Below are 22,306 nucleotides of genomic sequence, written 5' to 3' on the forward strand. Positions count from 1 at the left end.
ATATGGGCCTTGTGGTTCTTGTGCGGAGAGATTGAGACATCAGGTACATTGAGCCCAGTATACTGTGTATTGTATTTAAAATGCTTTGTGCTGCTAAAGTTGAATGCTTTGTGGTGAGATCCAGGTGCAGATCACTGTCTGAGGCGTCTTTTCATGCACAGTGGGAAACACATGGGTGGGGGCTCATGTGACCATGGGGCTCTTCCCTGTCCAGGCAGGCTCTGTGTCTTTTCTATCTCTCTTGTACAATTTCAGCAGTGGAAATTAATAAAATGTTGATGACTTAACTTGTGTGGCACTTTATTTTATTTATTAACAATAAATAATAACAAACAAAAAACAATAGCCCCCATATTGTTGTTATTAGCCCTGCTTTTGGGCTTCCCAAGAAGCATGTGGTTGGTCATTGTGAGAACAGGATGCTGGACTAGAATGGGACGTCCCTGTTTTCATCGGAGAACTGTTGGCAGGTATGGGACTGCGCCTTGTGTTACATTTCCCAGAAACTTCTGTACTCTTCAGTGGGAAATCCACATCTGAAGATGGGAGGAGCGGCAACATGACATACACAAAGGCATATCACCTGGCAATTTGTTAGTTTTCATTTTGTTTATGAAGCCCAAAACTTTATCTTTCATAACCACTATTTCCCTCAGTTCCTTGGACTCCCTTTCCAATGAAAGTCAGTTTAGGCATAGGGACCTGCTCTATATCTTGTGTTGTAAAGGCCTTCCTGTGACATTTTGCCACTTTGCTTCTTCCTTCCCACTCCCCCTGTGCCCCCGCTCCTGCTTCTAGTTGCCACCAGGCACCCACTAGCTTGTCCCTGCCACTCACCACTGACAGACACTTGCCACCACTCCTGGATTCTTGATCCCCCTCTGCTGTAGCTGTGTCCCCCTGCCACAACCAACCCATGGCCACCCACACCACAGCCCACCCACACCCAACTGCCAGCCCATCAGGGCTTCCCTAGGAGGAGAAGGCGCAGCAGTGGGGTGGCATGGGCACAGCGAAGGAGCAGCAGGAGGAAGCAATGAGCACCTGGAAGCAGCAGGAGCAGGTGGTGTCTGCAGCAGCAAGTGGCAGGAGCCCACTGCCCTGTGGCAATGCGCACTGGGTGTGCAGTGGCAGCACTGCCCCAGCAGCCTGACGTCACTGTGCCTCGATCAGGCAGGCCTGTCTGCTGTGAAGCCAAATGCAAATAAGTCATTCAGCTTCCTTGCAATCTCCTTAACCTCCTTTACCCTACCTTTGACTCCCTTGGCATACAAAGGTCCAACCGCCTCCCTAGCCAGTCTCCTGTTGCTAACATAGTTAAAGATTTTTGTTGACTGTCTTTAAGGTTGGCCTTCATTGTTTAAGCAACATGCTCCTCAAATTCTTTTTTTTTAGTATCCCTTTATTTATTTTTTACCAAAGTTTGTGTTTCCTTTTTTGTTCTCATTTGGGGAAGGCTTCCATTAGAAAATGGAATGCCTCTGCTCGCTTCTTTGGCTCTGCTGTTAACGACACTTGGCCCATTGGTTTCTAGGGGTAGCTTTCGTTTCCTAGGGAAGAAGCGGTGGGAAGTGGCCTTGATGGATCAGTGGAAGGATAGATGGGAAGGAGACCAGTAGCAGGGTTGGGGGGGGGGGGAGAGAGGAAATTGTTGTGTTCACCCTAACAGCTGTAATAATAATAATGTTGTGGTTTCTGCAGAGAGTGGCTGTCAAATTCAAGACCCTGCCACCAAACATGTAATATTTGGTGGGGAAGATTGTCTTTGGGGAGCATGGAGTAGTTTCACAGCACTTCCAGGCTTCAATCTCCTTTGCCACACTCTGACTGCCCACCTGGACAAGAGGGGCTGCTGTGGCCTGGGCCCCTCCTCTCCTCCTTTCCTTGCCAAGTGCCACCTGCCTATGGGCCGTTGACTGAGCTCTGTGCCTCTTCCCACCTCTCGCTGGAACCTTAACAAAGTGGCATGCATGCCCTGAAACTCCTCTCCTTCTGAGCATCTCATGTTTGTTTTTAATCTTCGTCTTGTTACCATTTTTGAATTAATTTCTCTGAAACTTGAAACTCCTCTGGGCCCGGCCGCTTCTGCAGAGTGCGAGATTTGGAAAGGATTTGTCATTAAATGCAAACAGCTCAGCCCAAAGTGGCAAATCTACCGCGGGCTGTGCATTTCCATAGGAAGAAGGTGCCGCTGGCTTCCAACTGTTTGAAAATTGTTATTAAAAATGTCAGACTTATTTAATTTTTGCCTTCCCTGCTGCTTCGCAGCCTGAATCTGAAACTTCAGGTCTACTCAATCAAATGCAATGAGCAGTGCCTGGCGGAGCTGGAGTTACTCACAGCACCTTATTGTTCTTTCTGATCACAAATCCTTTTGCATTTTACATTTTTCCTGCTCTTAAAGTGCCCGTGGGTCCCTGCCTTTCTGCGCTGGCATTTGCTGATGGGTTGTTTCCCCCTTGGGGGATGGGAGATGATAACGATCTTGGATAACGAACTTAGATTATGGGGAAGGTTCATGAATTTCAAATGGAGGCTGTTTACTGTTGCCTGTCTCAATAAAAGCTCTGGGACCTGGCAGTCATTGCTCGCTCACTTTTAGGAGCAATCTTGTTCCATTAAGCCAGGAGTAGGGAGCCTGCAGCTCTCCAGATGTTCCTGGACTACACCAAGGCCATAGACCCAGCTGGATGGAGCTGTTGGGAGTTGGAGCCTCATAACATCTGGAGGACTAGAGATTCTTTCAATGCCACTGCCTACATTAAACCAGTGGTCCACTTTCCAGTCCAGTATTCTGTTCCTGTGGCCAGTTTTTAGAATCCAAAACAGTAAAGTTTAACACAGAGTACTTCATCCCTAAGCTTCTACTGGCCTGACCTACAGGGATACAGTGGTACCTTGGTTCTTTAACTTAATTTATTCCGGGAGTCCGTTCAACTCCCGAAACCGTTCGACAACTAAGGCATGGCTTCCGATTGGCTGCAGGAGCATCGGAAGCTCAGCTTCTGAAAAATGTTTGCAAACCAGAAAACTTCCATCTGGGTTTGCGGCATTCAGGAGCCAATTTGCTCGACAACTAAGCCGTTTGAGAAGGTACCACCATATCATGAAACTGAATGCCCTCTGACCCACTTATTAAAACTGACCACAATATATGCTTTAAAATACCCGTGCTGAACTTTTTTATGTTTGTAAAAAGGGATCACTACACATCTTGGGGATCTCTCTGTTCATCTTGGAGCCTAGGCTGGTGTGCTTATGTATATAAGGGAAACTGAATCTTAACTAGTCCTTAATTCTGGCTTGGTTGTTTGTTTGTTTTTAAAGCTTCCATCTGCCTACCCATTGCTTAATATTAACGAGGGGAGGCACTGCTATTATTGTATCAAGAGCATGTTGCAGAAAACTTCCACAACAAAACACCAGTTTGAAGGGGCCCACATTTTCTTGTCAGTATTAGCAGAGCAGCAAGTGTGAATTTTGGGGGTTAAGTGCATCTGCAGACCAATACACAGCCTGCAGTGTAAGATAGGCTTCATACAGGTGAGTTGCATGCAGAAGGACAGTTTGTATCCAAGGGCCCTCGGAAGATGTAACACACCATTGTGGATGAGTGCAGGTTGGTCTCACCGTAATAGTGTTGCCATGCACTTTCCTTTCCCTGTACATCTGAAAGGGTGCTATTCATTAAAAATTTCGAACCGCTCTGGGAGTTGAACAGACTCCCAGAATGGATTAAGTTCGACAACCAAGGTACCTTGCACTGTAATAGATGTGCTGCACACCAATGCCTGCTGATATAAAGCACATGGTATGACAAATTATATATTATGACAATGGCAAGTTGTCGAATTCTTGGAAAAGGTATTTCAATACATTACATAGGGAGATTGAATGAGGCCATTGGTAAGCCTGGCTCAGTATTATCTATACTGATTGGTTGTGGCTTTATAGATGAGTTCCAGGCAGGAGTCTTTCTACTGGAGACACCAAGGATGGGACCTGGTACCTTCTGCCTGCAAAGCAGACACTTCACCATGGAGCTCTGGCCCTAGTTGCTAGAACTAAATGTGAAATCTTATTTCTGAATGCTCTACTTGGGCGTTTTATTTATCGTCTGGTATCTTTCAGGAGCCAGCAAAGCTTGGGCTTGAAGAACGCTGCTACAAAGAAATTGATTTTATGTCACAGGAAGAATCTAGAAGTACCCCAGTGGCACAACAGTAGCTGGAGGGGTTAGTACAAGTGATGGTGAGAGAGCAAGCGCTCTTCAATAACCACTCAGGTGATTGTGATCTACGGTCATCTCTCCATTAGCGCTTTGTTAGTAGCAGATTTGTGAGGGTTCTTTCCCCTCACCCCTTCCATTATTCTGGGTGTACCTAACTTTGTGTGTCTGTGGGAACACATAAACAAGATTCAAAGGATGCATTTGTGTCAGATACAGTGGAAGTTATATAAGATGAGAAGGAGAAGAGAGCTGAGCTCCTTGGAGAAAAGGTCTTGTGGAAGGTTCTGTTAGCTGTGGTACAGCTGCTGTCTTCTAAGTACAATGTTCCTTAGAATAGTTTCTACTGCAAAAGGGACCTTCTGTCATCCTTCTCACATTTAGATTGATTAATTCAGTTGGGACTGGTGTTATCTGAGTGACTCTGTCTTAGAGGAAGTCAAGGTAAAAGGTAAAGGACCCCTGGGTGGTTAAGTCCAGTCAAAGGTGACTATGGGGACGCAGGTGGTGCTGTTGTCTAAAAACCACTGAGCCTCTTGGGCTTGCCGATCAAAAGATCAGCAGATCGAATCCCTGGGATGGAGTGAGCTCCCATTGCTTTGTCCCAGCTCCTGCCAACCTAGCAGTTTGAAAGCAAACCAGTGCAAGTAGATAAATAGGCACCAGTATGGCAGGAAGGTAAACGGCATTTCCATGCACTCTGGTTTCCGTCACAGTGTTCCGTTGCACCAGAAGCAGTTTAGTCATGCTGGCCACATGACCCAGAAAGCTGTCTGTGGACAAACGCTGGTTCCCTTGGCCTGAAAGCGAGATGAGCACCGCAACCCCATAGTCGCCTTAGACTGGACTTAACTATCCAGGGGTCCTTTACCCCTTTTTTTAACCTTTAGAGGAAGTCAATATCCTTAGCCTGCTTGTAACAGCACCCTTGGTGCCGGAAGGGGTCTATATACAAGGTGAGTCTTTTAAAAGAGGCCCTGTGGAATATGTGTACTCTGTAATCTGGGGAACCGGGTTCGCGTCTCCGCTCCTCCACATGCAGCTGCTGGGTGACCTTGGGCTAGTCACACTTCTCTGAAGTCTCTCAGCCTCACTCACCTCACAGAGTGTTTGATGTGGGAGAGGAAGGGAAAGGAGAATGTTAGCCGCTTTGAGACTCCTTCGGGTAGTGATAAAGCGGGATATCAAATCCAAACTCCTCCCATCACCCCAGACCACTGGCCATGCTGGCTGTGACTGATGTGAGTTGGAGTCCAGGGCCGTCCTTTCCATTTGGCTTAGTGGTGCGGTGAACCAGGGTGCCTCTCCATCAGGGGCGCTGCTCATGTTTGAGGCGGCGAGTGAGGCACTGCTGCTGAAGCAGCCTAGCTCTGCTGCTGCCCCTCCTCCGCTACACTTGCAGGGGGCGGTTGACTGTATTCTCCGCTGTGCGCTGTTCCCGCCACGTCCCCTCACAACAGCAGGCTTGCTGGCCGCCGTTCCAACAATGCCTAGCAAGCCCGCCCAGGTGAGGGGACGTGGTGGGAGCAGCGCCCGAAAGGGCTCCTTTCGGTGCGCTGTTCCCGCCACGCCCCCTCACAACAGCAGGCTTGCTAGCCACCGTTCCAATGGTGCATAGCAAGCGGGGGGGGGGTGCCGGAGGGATTTTGCACCACGGCGCTGGATACCCTTAAGATAGCCCTGTTGGAGTCCAAACACCATCTGGAGTACCACAGGTTTCTCACCCCAAATTACATACCAAATGCTTTTGATAAGGCGGAATTGACAGCTACTTTCTCTCTTCCAAATCGTTAGCACGCTGGCTTTGTTCTTTCTTGGGAGAAACTCAGTGGTTGGGAAGGAGTCCTCTCCTCCCAAGCAGCTACTGCCGCTGCTTCTGTTTTCTTTGAGAGTGCCACCTCAGCTGGTACTCTGAAACCAGAGCTGCAGTTGTGTCTCTGTTCCCTCCCTCTCCCAATTTGCATGGAAAGTGTTAGTGTGTGAAGCTCACAGCTCCCGTTCTGATATCAAAGGGTCTGCAAGGTCATTTGATAAGGCACTGCTTGTTGCTTTCTCACTTGACTCATCATTTGGGTTTTCTACACTCTCATCTGAAGCCATCACAGAGTAAATGGAAGGAAGTGCAGATGCAATTATAGCTTTGTAATAAATGGGATGATGATTGACTTGGATAATTCACACAACTGCACCCAGTGCTGTGTAAATCGCTTAACCCAGTGTCTGTTTAAGAGCTGTGGAGTGATAGCTGCACGTGAGAACCAGAACAAGGAGGGAGCTTGTCCTCAAAATTAGGAATTTCGGGGTACTTTCCATGGTCTTTATGCTCCCTGAACTTCACTTGTCTTTTATGGAGGGGAACCAGTGCAGGGATGGAGAATCTGCGGCTCTCTAGATTCTGTTAGACTCAGCCAATGGTCAAAGAAAGATGGAAGTTGTAGTTAAGCCATATTGGAGGGGGGGGACAGACGACATTCCTGATCTATGGAAAAGAAGCCCGCAAAAAGATATTCCCTCTCTAGCACCAGAGTGAGCACAGTGTCACAGAGTGTTTCTTTGTATTCAGCCCCAACCCCTTTGTTACTGGGCTCCATGTGGGGCTCTGGCATCACTCTTTCATCCTTGAGTGTCGCCAGTGGAATTCTCTGAGCACTTCTTGTCCTGCCTGCTGCTCTATAGCACGGGTGGAAGCGACTGCTCCTTGGCACTGGCTCTTTCCAGGGCCTGGGGCTGCTGTCTGGGCGTGCAGGTGGTTTGGGGTTGGGGAGATGATTAGCATGGAAATGGGAGGATGCGTAGAGCTAGCTTGTTATTGCTACCGCAGGGTGCATGCCGCGTCTGGCAGCCTCCACAGAGACAGGGTCCCCCCCTCCCACTCCGCCCAAACCTTCCAAATGTCAATAAATGTCAGTGGAATTAACTGCTAACTGGTGGGGTGATGGAGCAGCCTACAGGAGACAGAGGAACCCAATCCATGTGTAGGTGGGCAACTGGCACTGCCTGTCTGAGATGGCTGTGCTTTGGAATCGTGCAAAAAAAATGTCCCCTGGGGCAAAGAAGTTTGGGGAGTGGGAAAGTTTACAGCAAAGTTCTTGGATATTTCCAAGATTAAACTGCAAACAGGAAAAAAGGGAGGGAATGGGGGGGGGGTTTGGGGGGAAGCAGAGAAAGGATAGTTTTTTCATAGTACTCCCAAGGCCACATTCCCAGTATGAATTGCACTCCTGTCCTTATCTCAAAGTCGGACTACTCCATTGTCTCCCAAGATAGATAGAACATAGCAATTGAGACTAGTTCATTGTGGTGTTCCTCTCAGCTTTTGTGGATGTAAAAAGGTAAGTAAAGGTAAAGGACCCCTGGATAGTTAAGTCCAGTCAAAGACGACTATGGGGTTGCAGCGCTCATCTTGCTTTCAGGCCCAGGGAGCTGGCGTTTGTCCACAGACAGCTTTCCGGGTCATGTGACCAGCATGACCAAACCACTTCTGGCCGTGACGGAAACCAGAGCGCATGGAAACGCTGTTTACCTTCCCGCCACAGCAGTACCTATTTATCTACTTGCACTGGCATGCTTTCGAACTGCTGGGTTGGCAGAAGTTGGGACAGAGCAACGGGAACTCACCCCATCGCAGGGATTCGAACCATCAACCTTCCGATCGAAAAGAGGCTCAGTGGTTTAGACCACAGCACCAATATACACTGTGGTCACCTTAGCTTATGCTTATATATGCTGTGGTCTTCTTTTCAACTTATATCCGTGAAATGGGGGTGCCTCACCTTGGACAGTAACAGCAAATGCTTATCAGACAAGACATGGGGTAAGGTGTTCAGTATAGGATGATATTATTGAGGGAATTGAGGTGTCAGTGTGACTGCCTGCAGTCACCCTTAAAAAACCAAAAACAACCTGCCCCCAACATTGCAGGATGATTACATTGGACCAGTGCTTGCAGAGATGGGTAAAGGAACCATCAGATCCTGATGGACTTTTTAATTATACAACCACTGAGAGAACAGGAGCAGTCAAGATATGGGATTGACACTTTTCCAATATGTCATTGACTGAGTTGAATCTGGAGAGCAGGCTAGTTCTAGGATTAAACTCATTGATTTCTTAATACCATGTGGGATGTGCATCGGTTGTGCAATTAGCTCCAGCCCCCTCTTCATGGGCAGTCATGACATTTCTCTAATCCCCAATAATTTTGACTGGAGGAGAGGAAGGGAAGGAACTAGCAGTCCTCCAGATTTAGGTGCACCAGGCTGGGAAACACCTTGTTTTCATTTCAAATGGCTTGTCACATGAGATTAAATGCCTCTCACCTCTGCCCAATATAGGCACCCAATTTGGGATGCATCTAAGCGTTTGCTCTGCAGGGAGCAGCACTTTCAGTGCAGGATAAGTTCCAAGTGGCACCTTAATTATGTGTGGCTGTCCTGTAGGAGGGGGAAAGATGGGAACAAGAGATGCTAGCCTGGTCCCTACCAATAGGCAGAGTGTGAGGCAGTGAGAGAAAATAAGTGAGGGTTATTTATGTTGCCATATGAGGTCTGGGTGGAGAGCAGATCTCTCTCTCTCTCTCTCTCTCTCTCTCTCTCTCTCTCTCTCTCTCTCTCTCTCTCTCTCTCTCTCTCTCTCTCTCTCAGAGAGAGAGAATCAGAGTTCATTATTTGTTTGTTTACTGATTTATTTCATAGACTTTATATTCCAGATGCTTTTTTGGGGGGATACTCAATGCTGTTGCATTTGGGGAAGTGGAGGGGCAGGCTAGCATGGCTATAGTATGAAAGAGCAGTGAAGGTGAGAACTTCCTTAACAGTCTAAGGAGCTGCTGGATGCAGCGGGGCAATGGGGCCATTAACCCAGGCTGTGGTTGTTAAACTCTTCTTCCCATCAGCCCCAGCCAACATGGCCAAAGGCCACTGAGGAATGATGGGGGTTGTAGTCTAGCAACATCCAGAGAGCCATGGGTTCCCCATCCCTGCAGTGGTCTATGGATTTTCCCTGTGCTTTTTTTTCCCTAGAAAAAGAGGTGCTGGAACTCACCATGAACACCTCCCTTGTTCTCTTATAATGGCCATGCTGCCCACCTGACAGATGCCGGAACTGAGTTCCAGAGCGTTCCGGCTGAAAAAAAGTACTGGATGTTCCTGTGTAACACCCATACCTCACTCTGTTTCCTGATCCTCAGATCTCTGATTCCTCCATGTGTGCCATCTCTTTCTCCTCCTTGCTCCATGGCCCTTCAGCCACTGCTGCAGCCATGAGTGTGCCAGGGCTCAGGAGGAAGGCATAGCACATAATTTATGAGCACCAATTTGTCAGTCGCTTACAGCCAGTAATTTTCCACTGGCTGAGCAGCGGTGGCACTTGGCGGGATCCTATAAACTCATGCTTGTCACAGGCCTGATGGGGCCCTGGAGGCCCCGGAGCCACTTCTTTGTCAGTAAGTACAGAAGGAAAAGTTCTGCTTGACAAATGGCAGATGTTACAGAGGGGGATTGCTATGGGAACAAAGAACCTTGCTGGTTTTGAAACTGGACTTGTCTAATTTCTGAAAGGTGATACTGCAGATTTTTTTTTTTTGTGTGTGTGTGTGTGTGTGTGTGATCAGTATTCCTGCTCCTGCATACAAGCTGTTGTTCCCCCAAAAAAACATCATTGCCATCAAAATACCGACCTGTATTCCCTTACCTCCCATTTAATCTAGATGCACCCTTCCTAGGGGTGTGGGGGTGTGTGGAAATGATATGTAACAGAAACCCTTACAAACAATCCCTTTGCAATATCTAATGGACCCATATGCAAATTAAACTCCCCCCTGGAATGACCCAGGGGGCAAAGAAACCTCTCCATCCCTTTTAGATGTTCCCCATCACCACTTTCTTCCATCCCTACAATTCTACATATTTACATGGGGAAGAGTAATTTGGTTCAGGGATTCCCAAACAGACATCGCCTTCACATGTCGATTTGCTTGCTGTGGACCCAGATATGACAACTGTTACTCTTAAAACAGCATCAGAACATTCAGGAATGGTTTCTCCCACTTAGGTGGTGCAGCACTCTACTGGCCCATCCTCTTTTTGTCTTGATTTTGCAAGCACAACTCCAACAATGCTCTGTGGGTGAGAGAATAGATGACTGCAGCAAATGGGTGGATGGCAGTGCTCCTTAACTGCATGCTCCTCTTCCAGAGGTGTTAACACTTGTGGAGAAGGCAAGGAGCTGCCAATTCTAGAATCATAGAGTTGGAAGAGACCACAAGGGCCATCCAGTCCAACTCCCTCTCAAGCAGGAAGCACCACCCAAGCATTCTTGACATATGGCTGTCAAGCCTCTTCTACTTCTACTTATGTTCTGCCCCGGCTCAGCGGCAGAATACACACTTTGCACATAAGAACTCCCCCAGGTTTGAGCCACAGCATCTGGGAGAGATCTCTGGCTGAAACCCTGGACAGTTGCTGCCAATCAGCGTAGCAGACAATATTGAGCTAGACTTCATTGTCTTCCTGAACCTGCTACTACTCATTGGTGACCTCCCTCCCACTCTTAGCTGTGTGTACACATTGCTGGCTTAAAATGCAATGAGATCACACACACACACACACACACACACACACACACACACACACACACACGTGTGTTTCAAAGCACATTTGCTCGTTATTGTACACATCAGTAGGGTTAGATGTGTTTCCACATCACCTGCCGTCTGTCCAGACCAGTGGGGGGGCAGAGCGGGGACATAGATGTCACCACGTGGCTTATATTTTCAAATTGGATCACAGCTGGTTTGGGGGTGGAACATATGAAAACACAGTATTTCTCAAGGAGCTACACAACAGTTCTACTTACGCCCATTTACCCTCATAACAAACCCGTGAGGTAGTTTGGGGTAAAATACAGTGAGTGGTGAGCTGAGTTTCATGGCAGACTGGGTGTTTGAACTGATCTCTCAGGTCTTAGTGCAACACTCTAACCACACTGGCTTCTATGTGTGTTGTTTCAGCAATCTCTCTCTCTCTCTCTCTCTCCCTCTGCGGATTCAGCTATACAGCTGCAAATAAAGCGTTTAAGTGTGTTGTAAAGGGAATTATACAAATGTGACACTAGATGGTGATGGTGAGCTATGGCAGATTCAGTATATTTATTCACAACGTTTTTATATGTGTCTAGATTCCATCTCTCCTCTCTCTCTCTCTCTCTCTCTCTCTCTCTCTCTCTCTCTCTCTCACACACACACACACACACACACACCTCCTGTGCGGCAGCAAGACTGCTGATCGGTCAGAAATGGAAAAAAGAAGAGATACCCACAATCCAAGAGTGGCAGTTAAAATTAATTGAATTTATGAACCTAGATAGAATGACAGCGGCAATTAGGAATAATTCGAAACAAAGTTCTAAAAAGAAATGGGAATATGTAGAGGAATATTTTAAGAAAAAAGATATCAAAACTGAGTTGGTGATCTGTTTGGACTAGCTGACCACAAGGGACTTTACTGGGAAATTTGATAAGGAGGGAATTTAAATTTAGGGATTGTTTTAGGGGAAAGTAACGCAAGTAATGGAGAAAACTTAAAGTAAAGCGATGTGTTAAAGTTTGGAAGTTATTTTATTTATTATTGTATAAATGAAATGTGTATTTCTTTTTTTGTATGGATTTTAATATGAATTAATAAAGATTTTTTTAAAACTTAAAAAAATGCAGTAAAGAACAATAGTAACATTAAAATTAAATGGATGCTATCTCTTATTGCCAGATATCTTTAATAGCAGGACTGCTTTAAGAAGAGAACATCTCATACAATAAAAAAAGTCATGGGAATACCATAACACACACACACACACACACACACACACACACACACACACACACACACTCTTTTTCTGCCTTCTCCTGCAGGATGTTCCAAGTCCTCCTCTCAACAGCAGCTACAAGGGGGCCATCATAGCTCCTCCCTGCACCATGCTAATGCATGGCCATAGCCGGGGGGGGGGGCAGCTGCTGCCCAAATAAATAAAAATCAATAAAAATACATAGCAAACTGAGGTTCTGCCCACCCACAAAAGGCTTGCCCCCCCTCAATATCCTGGCTATGCCCATGTGCTAATGTACCCCAAAATAAACTTCTTGCTGAGTACAACAAGATGCTGCTGACAGCGCTCAGTCTCCCCTTTCTAGAGGTGGGGATTCCTTTCCTCTATCTCTGAGCAGTGCTGTCATTTGTAATTAAGCTGCAGCTGCTGCTGTCTCTAAGGAAAGGTGACTGGTTCTGCTTGACAGTATTAGTTAACATTAGGCTGCGGAACTTATTCCTCTCCCTAATTAGTTCGTTTATTTCCGTAGATGAGATGATTAAATGAGGACATATGCCTTATGTGCCTGTGATTCCTGAAGCTCCAATATTTGTGTGTGTGTGTTAGAGAGAGGGGGGGTGATGGAATTCGATCCAGGATTGGTACATCAACCCATTGCCTCCACGCTCTGAGGATTTAGATTGTCCCAGCTAGTCGAAGGAGGATCTGGAATCTCATCTCTAAGTATAATGTAAGCGCACATCTAAATATGTAAATGGGTGGGCAGCTCCACTTTGTGTGACAAATAGAACCAGAGCGTGTGTGTTGCACAGTGCGCACAAAGTATAGATTACATATTCATTTATTTATAGCATTTATATACAGATTGATTGCCACCAAACCTCGAAGCCGTTTACAAGAAATATTATTTTTCAATGAAACAGTTAAAAATATTTAAAAACGAGAAAAACCAACAGACAGAAAAGATAAAAACACATGAGAGCATCTACATGCCTGGCAAGGCTTGCCTAAACAAAAATGGTTTTAAGCGGGCACCAAAATATGCCTGCTTGATCTCAATTGGCTGGAAGTTCCAAAGTGCATTGACTATTATGGACATAGATGTTTTGAAATAACTGTGTACACATGCAGAAGCTCTGAACCAGGCAGGGTACACAGTGTAAAACACTGGAGTACATGCAACAATTGTGTTCGCCACCTAGAACTTGGAGCTGTGCCAGAAATGCAAAAGTCACATTTGCAAATGTATCTTTTACATGTACAGTGTTAAGACAACTACAGGTGCTTCATCTAAGAGATCACCATTTGACTGCTTCGATCAGCAGAATTGGCACTACTACAGGTGCCACATATGGTAATACATGTTCCACATTTGTAATAACTTGGTTTTTTAGTTGTTTGGCAGCAGTAAACTTTGGAACTCCCTGCCTATTGAAAGCAAGCAGGCACCTTCTATGTGCTCTTTTTAGTGCCTGCAAAAAAAACATTCCTGTTTAGACAAGCCTACCCTGACGCTTAGAAAGTTGTGGTGATTTTAATCTGTTTTAATAATTTAACTTCTGTATGCCTTAAAGCAGGGTTGCGATTTCTTTCTTGATTTTACTGTTTTATCTTTTTTGAATCGCTTTGAGGTTTTCCCACAGTCAATTTTGTATATGTAAATTTTATGAAATAAATAAACATTATTTTTGAGTGTCCACCCCATAACAGACATAATTATAAACTTTATTAATAATGTGTGAAATAGTCCACAGTTCCTGACTTGATTTACAATGGCAAAATCCCGGCTTGACAGCCATATGTCAGGAATGCTTTGATGGTGTTTCCTGCTTGGAAGGGGGTTGGACTGGATGGCCCTTGTGGTCTCTTCCAACTCTATGATTCTATGATTCTGTGACTATTAAAATTGCAGCCAAGAACAAAGTCCTCCCATTGCCATCAGGAATAAAGTGAACCAATGAAAGATGGGCTCAGAGCAGACCCTAAATTCCATCTACATTCCTTCTAGAATCTTTATAGCTCTCTTATGTGACTGAGCCACAGTTACACCTTTGAATATGGCCTATTAGATTACCTGTGGCTTTCTCTAAATGTGGCTGGACTCCAACTCCCGGCCATCATGGCCATTGTTTTTATCTGGTCAGCTGTCTTTGTTCTACAAAGTGACCTGCTGGGATTTTGGACAGAGGGGTCTGGGGTGGCTGTGTCTTTGTGTTACTGACTGAATAGTATAGTGCTATTTTAATTTGCTAATATATTGCATTTGACTTCTGTTTTGTATGCTTTGAGATTCTTTCGACTATAGAGCAATTAAGAAAATTTCCAAATAAAGAATTACACTGGTTCTAGTACACCTCCCCCGTCCCCGTTGTGACATGGAATGGTTTTCGACACAGATAAAAAGGCATTTCTATTAAAAATGCTAATTATCATCTCCCTAATTGTTTTTTATTAGGGTGATTAAGTTGGGCAGGTACTATAGGGAAAGCCATATGGTGCCAATATTCATGGATCAGCCTTGCTGCAGGAAAATAAGTTTCAGCCTGACTTGCCCCTGCTTACTCAACACTAATGATTGATTCCCTTACATTTGCTTTCAGGTAAACAAGCTTTGACTTGCAGCCAGACAGTGCGATCCAGTGCAGGTTTCTGTGGAAATGCATTACATTCTGTTCTGTGGGACTTTCTTCCAGGTAAATGCAAGCAGAGGGCTGCAGCCTTGATTGCCTTTCTGTGTGTTTTTGGTATTTTTTATTGGTTTTACATAGTTTTATACATTTTAACTTTAACCATTTCAAACATTAAAATAAAAGGTTATTTCAAACCTTCGGACCTCCTGCCCTCCCTCCCTCCCCGGGTTCCATATTTGAAATAAAGTATTCTGCATACGCCGGCTCCCTCGGCCAATAATGCGAGATGAACGCGCAACCCCAGAGTCGGTCACGACTGGACCTAATGGTCAGGGGTCCCTTTACCTTTTATTCTGCATCTTTTAGCATTATCCAACTGTTGTGTATCCATAGTTACCATAGTTGATTCCACATTACAAGTATCTTTACATCCCTGCCAGTGATTTTAACTGTTTACAGTGGTCTTTAAATATATTAAAATTTTACTCCAGTCTTTTAGAAATACTTGATCTTCCTGGTTAGCCTTGATTGCCTTTGAATCCCGGGACTAGGAGGGGAGAAACCTGGGGACCATTTTTGCAAAGCAGCGTGAAAACCAGCTCTGTTTCTCTAAAAAAAAAAGTACCTAGATAAAGGCACCTCCTCCCTTTTCTGGGCTTGGCGGCGTCCTCTCCCATTGCAACAGCGGCAGGAGGGATGGAGCTGAGAAAGCTTTGTCCTCCAAATGTGAAACAGCACCTCTGAGCACAACTAAAGCCTGTTCTGGATATGTGCCTGGTCAGAATAGAGCCCCACTGAGTTCACATTACTTTACTTATGTTTACTCAGATTTTGACCAGAGAGGTGCCATCCTTCTCTTCCCGATGTCTCCTTCTGTGGAGCCAATAACTTTGTTCAACCTGTTCTTTCAAGAAACCCAGGCAAGCACAAGAGCCGTTTAAAGCGCCTTTATTATGAGATGCAGGAGAAAAACACACACTCCCGGAGTCGGTCGCTTTGGCTAGAGAACAACCCCCTCTGCTACCTCCGCCTCCCTCCCTCTCCTCGCCCAGTCCGGATGCCCCATTCCGGACTCCAGGGGGAAAGGACGCCCCGTCGGGGCTCAAGCGCTGGCGCAGTCCGCGGGGTCCAGCGAGACGGTGACATCGGCTTTGCACTGGATGACGCTGGGCAAGCCAGGCAGCAGCTGGCAGCTCTGCAGCTCCGGGGCCACCTCCTTCACACACACCGCCTGCAAAGGGAAAAGGGAAAAGTGAGAGGGTAAGGCAGGGGGCACCAGCCTCAGGCTTCCCTCCCTCTTTGACTTGCTGCCCGCAGGGCCGGCTACAACTGCGATCCTAAAGCACTTCGGGGGAAGCATCATGGAGCAGAAGAGCCTTTACATGTGCCCAGGATGGAGCTGCGCGTCTCCCGGGCCCTTCAATCATTGCAATATCTTTACCTGCTTGATACAGTGCGACCCGACGGCCTGTTTGGTTAAAGAGCAGCAAATAAATATTTTCTCTCAGATTTTTATAGGCTAAAACCATATAGGCTTTTTAATTTAAAAAAGTTTGAAAATTCTGATCAATACTATTACTATAATTATCTGATTAATACAACATTTCGGGAGTGGCTAATGTACGCTATAATTCAATAAATAATAAATATACAATGCAATGCATTAAAATAAATCACAATGCATATAAAAGAAACTCCCCCCCCCAGCTGCCTTCTCCACCCGGGACCCTCCCCTCTTCCAGGGGGCGCTACTTGCGCTGCCCACTACCGTCCAGGCGTCCCCTAGCGGGGCCCTGCGGCACCAGCCACTCACCATGTTGCGCAGCCCGCTGGGGATTTGGCGCGGCTCGGACATCAAAAAGGAGGCGGCGGCGCCGGGTCCGCTCTCGGCGCTGGTGCTGCTGCTGTCGGTGTCGTCGGAGCGGCGCATGTAGGGCGAGCGGCGGATGCCGGACAGCAGCCCCGACGCCCTGCCCACCGAGTAGTAGCTGGGGCCGGCCGTCTGCTTGTACCACGCGTCGGCGGGCGGGCTGAGCAGCGCGACCAGGGCGAGGCAGAGCAGCGCCGAAGTCCCGGGTCCCGGCATGGTGCGCTCGGCTACGACGGCGGCTTCTTTGGGCAAGCGGCGCCGTCGGCGGCTCCTTATATCGGGGAGGCGAGAGCGGAGGCGGAGCGGCCCAGCCTCCTCTCGGAGCCCCCCAGCGCCCCGGAGCTGCGGGAGACCTGGGGGGCGGGGGGAGAGAAGGAGCGGTGTGGGGGCGTCGAGGCTGCGTCGAGAGAGGGAGGCGTCCTGATCCTGAGCCTTATTCGGAAGGATGCCCCTCGGGACCGTCTCCTCTGTGGTTCTGGCGCACTCATAATGGTAGAGTTGGAAGGGTTCTCGAGGGTCATTTAGTCCAACCCCCTGCAATGCCCACAGCCGTCCATGGGTGGGCTCCTCGAATCACCAACCTCGTAGTTAACCTTAGGTTACAAGCTCGCCTTTAAGGATGCTGCTGAGGACTGTCTGTGGCGCCCCCTGCGAGCAAAGTAGTTGCTCTGCCCTGGAGGCGCGACGGCGGCCCTCCCCTTGGTCCTGTCTCTTTAGACGTGTCGCTTGAGCTTCACGTCGCCAGCTGAGGGCTGAGAATCGGAGGGGAGGGCGGGCGGGCGGGCGGGCAGGGGGTTGCCAACGCGCAGCCTCCCGTCGTGGCCGCCGCTTCGGATGTCCTGCTCCCTGCATCGCTTTCGCAGCCTTGCTGCTGGCTAGCGAGAAAGGCAACGCAGGGGCTGGCTTCCATTCTCCCCCGAGCCGAAGAAACTTCCAACTACCTTGAAAGCGTTGCCATACTGGTGGTAGTTGCTGAAGATCTCCCCTCCGCCTAGACATAAAGTGGAAGGGGGAGTGAGATAGCCTTGCTGTCCATAAAGTTTTGTGACGAAAGGCTAATTGACTATAACAAGGCATTTAAAAGCATTTAAAATTTCTTTTTTTTTTAAGGATGTTTTCTTCTCTGTGTCTAAAGCTGACCCTAAGGTCTTACTGCCTTGGGATGAATAATCGTCCACTTAAGAGGACAGGTTACTTCCCCCATAAGCAGAGGAGTAAAGCAATGGCAGTCCCTTTCCATCCATCTACGGGATGCTATAATTTGCTTTGATTTTAAGTATCGATTCTAGGTTAATTAATCAGGAAAAAGAGCTGAATGTTCCCTGGAATTTCTCTCTTTTCTGGAATGAGCTGTGCTCTCCCATTTCCTTGCCTCGCTCACCCGTACACTTCCTTGCGTCTGTTCCAGGCGCCTGTTTTCTGGTCAAGGGAGCTGTCCCTTTGCTGAAACAGATGCTGCTGAAATATGCTTTAACTTGAGTGGAATTACGAAGTAGGCTTTTATTTACGTGCGGGCGCGGCTCCACCGCTGTGCGGGAGAATCCTGATCGCTTGTCAAATTTTGAATTAAAAGCTTATCTAAAGTTTTTCGGAAGGTGCCATCAAACAAAATTCTCTTTATAGAGGAGTAAAAGTACAGAGTTTTTATACCGTACGATGAATAAAAGGTGTTATGTTTTCTAATGCCCTCTTGTGGCATTTTCCTTCATTTGCACAGGCAGGTTACCCTGTTTCTCCGAAAATAAGACATAGCCATAAAAATAAGCTGTAGCAGGATTTTTAAGCATTCAAGGAATATAAGCCATACCCCGAAAATAAGACATAGTGATAGGCGCAGCAGCAATGCCTGCTGAAGCAGGAGAAGGAGGGGGGGGGAAATAAGCCATCCCCTGAAAATAAGCCATAGTGTGGTTTTTTTGAGGAAAAATAAATATAAGACGGTGTCTTATTTTTGGAGAAACACGTTATGATACCAGCTCATTTGAAGAGAAGCAGCTTCTCACCACGATAGTTTATAGGACAAATACCTTTGCCCAGGGATACAGTACCAGGTCGAATTTGTGCTATGGTTCAAAACGACTTAGATCGATAGATCATAGCTGCCAAGTTTTCCCTTTTCTCGCGAGGAAGCCTATTCAGCATAAGGGGAAATCCCTTTAAAAAAGGGATAACTTGGCAGCTATGCGATAGATGTACCATTGATTTCATATTGGATCCTTGGGTTGCAATCTTAAAGCATACTTGTTTGGGACCATTGCTTAGGCTTGACTGTTATTTTTTCCTAGAAATTATGCAGTTGATGAGGCTGCAGTTTAAGGGAAGACTAGTATAGGACAAGGCAGCTTTCTCTGTCCAGTCCTTTTCCAACGAAACATCAACACTTATTGGGTCACTTTTACCCATGTTGAGGAAAAAGTACCAGGATCCTTCCACTTCAAACCACATCCTTAGTGGCTGTATTATTATTTTTTGCAAAAGAACTACTGATCTAATTCTCATGAGTTTCTTTAGGAAACAAATACCAGTTTTCAACCTTTTAGTGCTCTTGCAGTGCTAGTTATACAGAAAATACTTCAGGCATGATGGGAGAATGATGAAGCAGAGATTTCTGTACTGACCTTCAGAGAGTCTGAAAATACAAGACTCCATTTATCTAAATGTCGTGCTAACACTGAATTTCCACATAGAATAACCACCACTCAAACTATTCAAGGCTTCTCAAAGGAACTGTAGAATGGAAAAGACTTCCTTCCTTTTGCCAATCCACAGAGCAATCACATGGCAAAACCATGGTCAGAGGATCAATGCAGCTGCCAGATATTAAATGTGGTAAGACCATAGTCCTGAAAGCATTGCACTGCCTGCCTGTGAATTTCAGGCCCAATTCAACAAGTTGATGTACAAAAGTCCTATAGGCTTGAGATCATCTCTCTCAACACTGACCAACCTGTGCTTTAAGATCAGCAGGGGGGCTCTGCTGGTGATGCCACAAATAGATATGGCCCATGGGGCAGCAGCAAGACAGAGCCTACTCTGTGGCAGTGCCCCACTGGTGAAACTGTTTACCGCATTACAGTGATATAGGCAAAAATCTGCCCTTATTCCCTTATTGGGTTCTCCATCGGTTGGAGAATATAACAGAGGCCAACCAGAGAAGTTTGAGAAGCAAAGCCTTTATTTTCTCTGTTGCAACAGGGTCCTTCCTCTCACACAGGAGAACAAGGAAGGAACCCCAAACAAAGGTGTCCTGCCCTTAAAAAGAAATTTGAAATTGGTTTCAGCCCACCCCCCAGAAGCATCATCCATATGTCACAGAAGGGGTGTAGCCCAAGACCCCTCTCCCTAGATTCATCATAGGTACATCATGAAAGGGGAGGTCTGGTGGCAGTAATCTGAGCATCCTGGACCCTGCCCCCTGCCCCCAAAACCTAATCAACAAAATTGAGAGATATTTACATTTCCCTGTTTCCCAGCCAAGTTAATCACACCCTTTTGTCTGGCACCCAGGTATCAGGATGCCAGGGATTATCACTTTAATTCCTGAGACAATGCCAGGGATTATCACTTTAATTCCCACCCCCCTTCTTCCTTGCAGAGGAACACCTGGTCAGAGAGAGAGAGTCAAAATGGTGTCAGTCAGGCCTGTCTTCCTGTGCTGCTTCCTGTGCTGTGATGGTCCACCAATATTGACTGGAAAGTGCAGTTTGTTACTAAAATTACTTGTGACATTCTAGCACTTTGTGATAAGCATTTTCTCGATAGTGGTCTATGCTTTAGAGTTATGAGGAAGGTTCAGCAAAGACTGAAAAATACATTCTGCTTTGTTTCTGTCTTTTTTGTGTGTGTCTCAGGTGTCAAAGCTGGTTTTCTGGTCTCACATCTCCAACATACTCACAGCAACAACTCCTGGTGAAATCCCCTTAGGGCTTTTCTTTTGACCATGTTGCCTTGTCCCTGGCATAAGGTTTGGACACGCCGTGAGAGAAATGTCTTTGCCTTTGCCTCCTGTGGGATTGCATTATTATTTATTTGGCATGGGTCTTGCACTCTAGGGAAGTTGCTCAGTTGTTCCGAGGGGACCAGATAAAGTTCATTGCACCTGGGATACATGGCCAATCAGAATTGCCAATTAGAATTTAGATAGTGCCATGGTTTTGAACTTTTCAAACCAATCCATAAAACCATTCTAAGAAGGGCACTTGTCCAAACAGGTCAATTTAACTATATAAGGAATCATTCCTCTTAAATCAAAGCATATTCCTCCATGTATCTGGGTTTTTTCATGAATCTTGTAGCTTCTTCTTGGTAAAATGATTTAAAACAATCTAAAATTGTGTAAGAAGGCTGGCACACTGCAGAGTGCCAGGTGGGACAAGAAAACGTGGTCATAAGTTGATCTAATCTAAATACTGGACTATGCAATATCCTGATCCTTTAAAAGGCATACAATGCATGGCAATAATACAAAAAAAACCATTGGGACACTATACATTAAACATAAAAAACAATTAAACACAAAATTGGTTCACACACCCCCTCCTCCTTGTGGAAATAACATACTGTCAGACATAGCTCAATGTTTCTGTCGAATATCACGCAACATAAAACATAGTAATTATATATCAGTTGTATGTCTTGAGGCAATCATGATCTTGAGACAATTCCAGCTGCTTTTAAATCCTAGGGCACAGAGTCTTGAGGTCAAGGAGAGAGAATGTCCTTGCAATTCAACTTTCCCCCTTTGTCCCAAAGTCATTTATGGAAAACAATGGCTGTGGCTCCTTCTGTTGCTATTGAGCTGTTGAAGAGTTGGGATGTGGGTAGGTTCTTTAGAAGTACATCTTTGAAGAGATAGCCTGCAGATGGACAAGAGTGCTTGGAACTAAAAGACAGTTAGGAAGGAAGGAGTGGGAAACCAAAAGGGGAGAATATCCTACAGTATTTCTTAAAAAAATTGTCGGGAAGCTGTAAATGATACACATCCTTTTGAAAATAGGCCTGCAGGGGGTTGGGGCCTGAAGATATAATTAGTTAAAAATAATAATAATAAATAGTCAAGAAAGGGGAGAAGCTGCAAATAATATAAGATCATAGTTAAGCATTTTATTCATTTAAATATTATTATTATCATTCATATTTAATTACTGCTGTTATTGTCTACTCAGTCTGTTTAATTTACTTCACCTAGTTTGGCTGTGGAGGAAACAAAGGGGAAAAAATTGTTAATTAGGACACAATTGATAAGTTATTAACATTTTCCTTATGTGGTTCTGAATTCTCTTTGAGGTTCACGTATCTTGTTTGAAAGGGATTATTATTATTATTATTTACAGGAAAGAATGACTTAGATGCTACATTTGTATGTACAGAAAGAAAAAGTAGAAATACCAAAAAAGATACAAAAATAAAACAAAATAAAATTTAGATTACCACTCACACAACAATTTTTCAAATGAAATTGGACTTGACACAAAGATATCAGATTTTTAAAAAAAGAATTATCATTAAATAATACAAAGACATTATAAATTGGAGAGGAACCTTAAAGATCTGAAGGTGAAATATCCAATTAAGATGGAAAAATGGTAAAATAATGGAAAAAGCTCTGAAATTCATCATGTGCTATCTGATAAAAGAGAACTCTTTGGGGGAAAAACACAGGTGGTACCTGATCAAACATCAGTAATAAGTTTTTGGAGATGCAATGAGTGAAAGACCTCATTCCACGTGATGGACTGGTGGACATGCCCCAAAATA

At 45.7% G+C, this 22,306-nt stretch overlaps 1 protein-coding gene across 1 annotated transcript; it reads right to left on the reverse strand.

The window, feature by feature from the left end:
* Positions 1-15,716: 15,716 nt before the first annotated feature.
* Positions 15,717-16,777, reverse strand: NPB (neuropeptide B). The gene is made up of 2 exons (XM_035108019.2): positions 16,493-16,777; positions 15,717-15,910 (listed from the first exon to the last, which is right to left on the reverse strand). Exons 1-2 carry the CDS (start codon positions 16,763-16,765, stop codon positions 15,782-15,784), a joined length of 402 nt encoding a protein of 133 aa, XP_034963910.2. The 5' UTR covers positions 16,766-16,777; the 3' UTR covers positions 15,717-15,781.
* Positions 16,778-22,306: the final 5,529 nt, after the last annotated feature.

This window comes from Zootoca vivipara, chromosome 2 (assembly GCF_963506605.1).
Source record: "Zootoca vivipara chromosome 2, rZooViv1.1, whole genome shotgun sequence".
Taxonomy (NCBI): Eukaryota; Metazoa; Chordata; class Lepidosauria; order Squamata; family Lacertidae; genus Zootoca; species Zootoca vivipara.

Excerpts from the sequence above, each read along its gene's own strand:
- NPB (XM_035108019.2), bottom strand. The coding sequence starts at position 16,765 with ATGCCGGGACCCGGGACTTCGGCGCTGCTCTGCCTCGCCCTGGTCGCG. Across the intron at positions 15,911-16,492 it reads CCAGCGGGCTGCGCAACATG|GCGGTGTGTGTGAAGGAGGT; the intron begins GTGAGTGGCTGG and ends TTCCCTTTGCAG.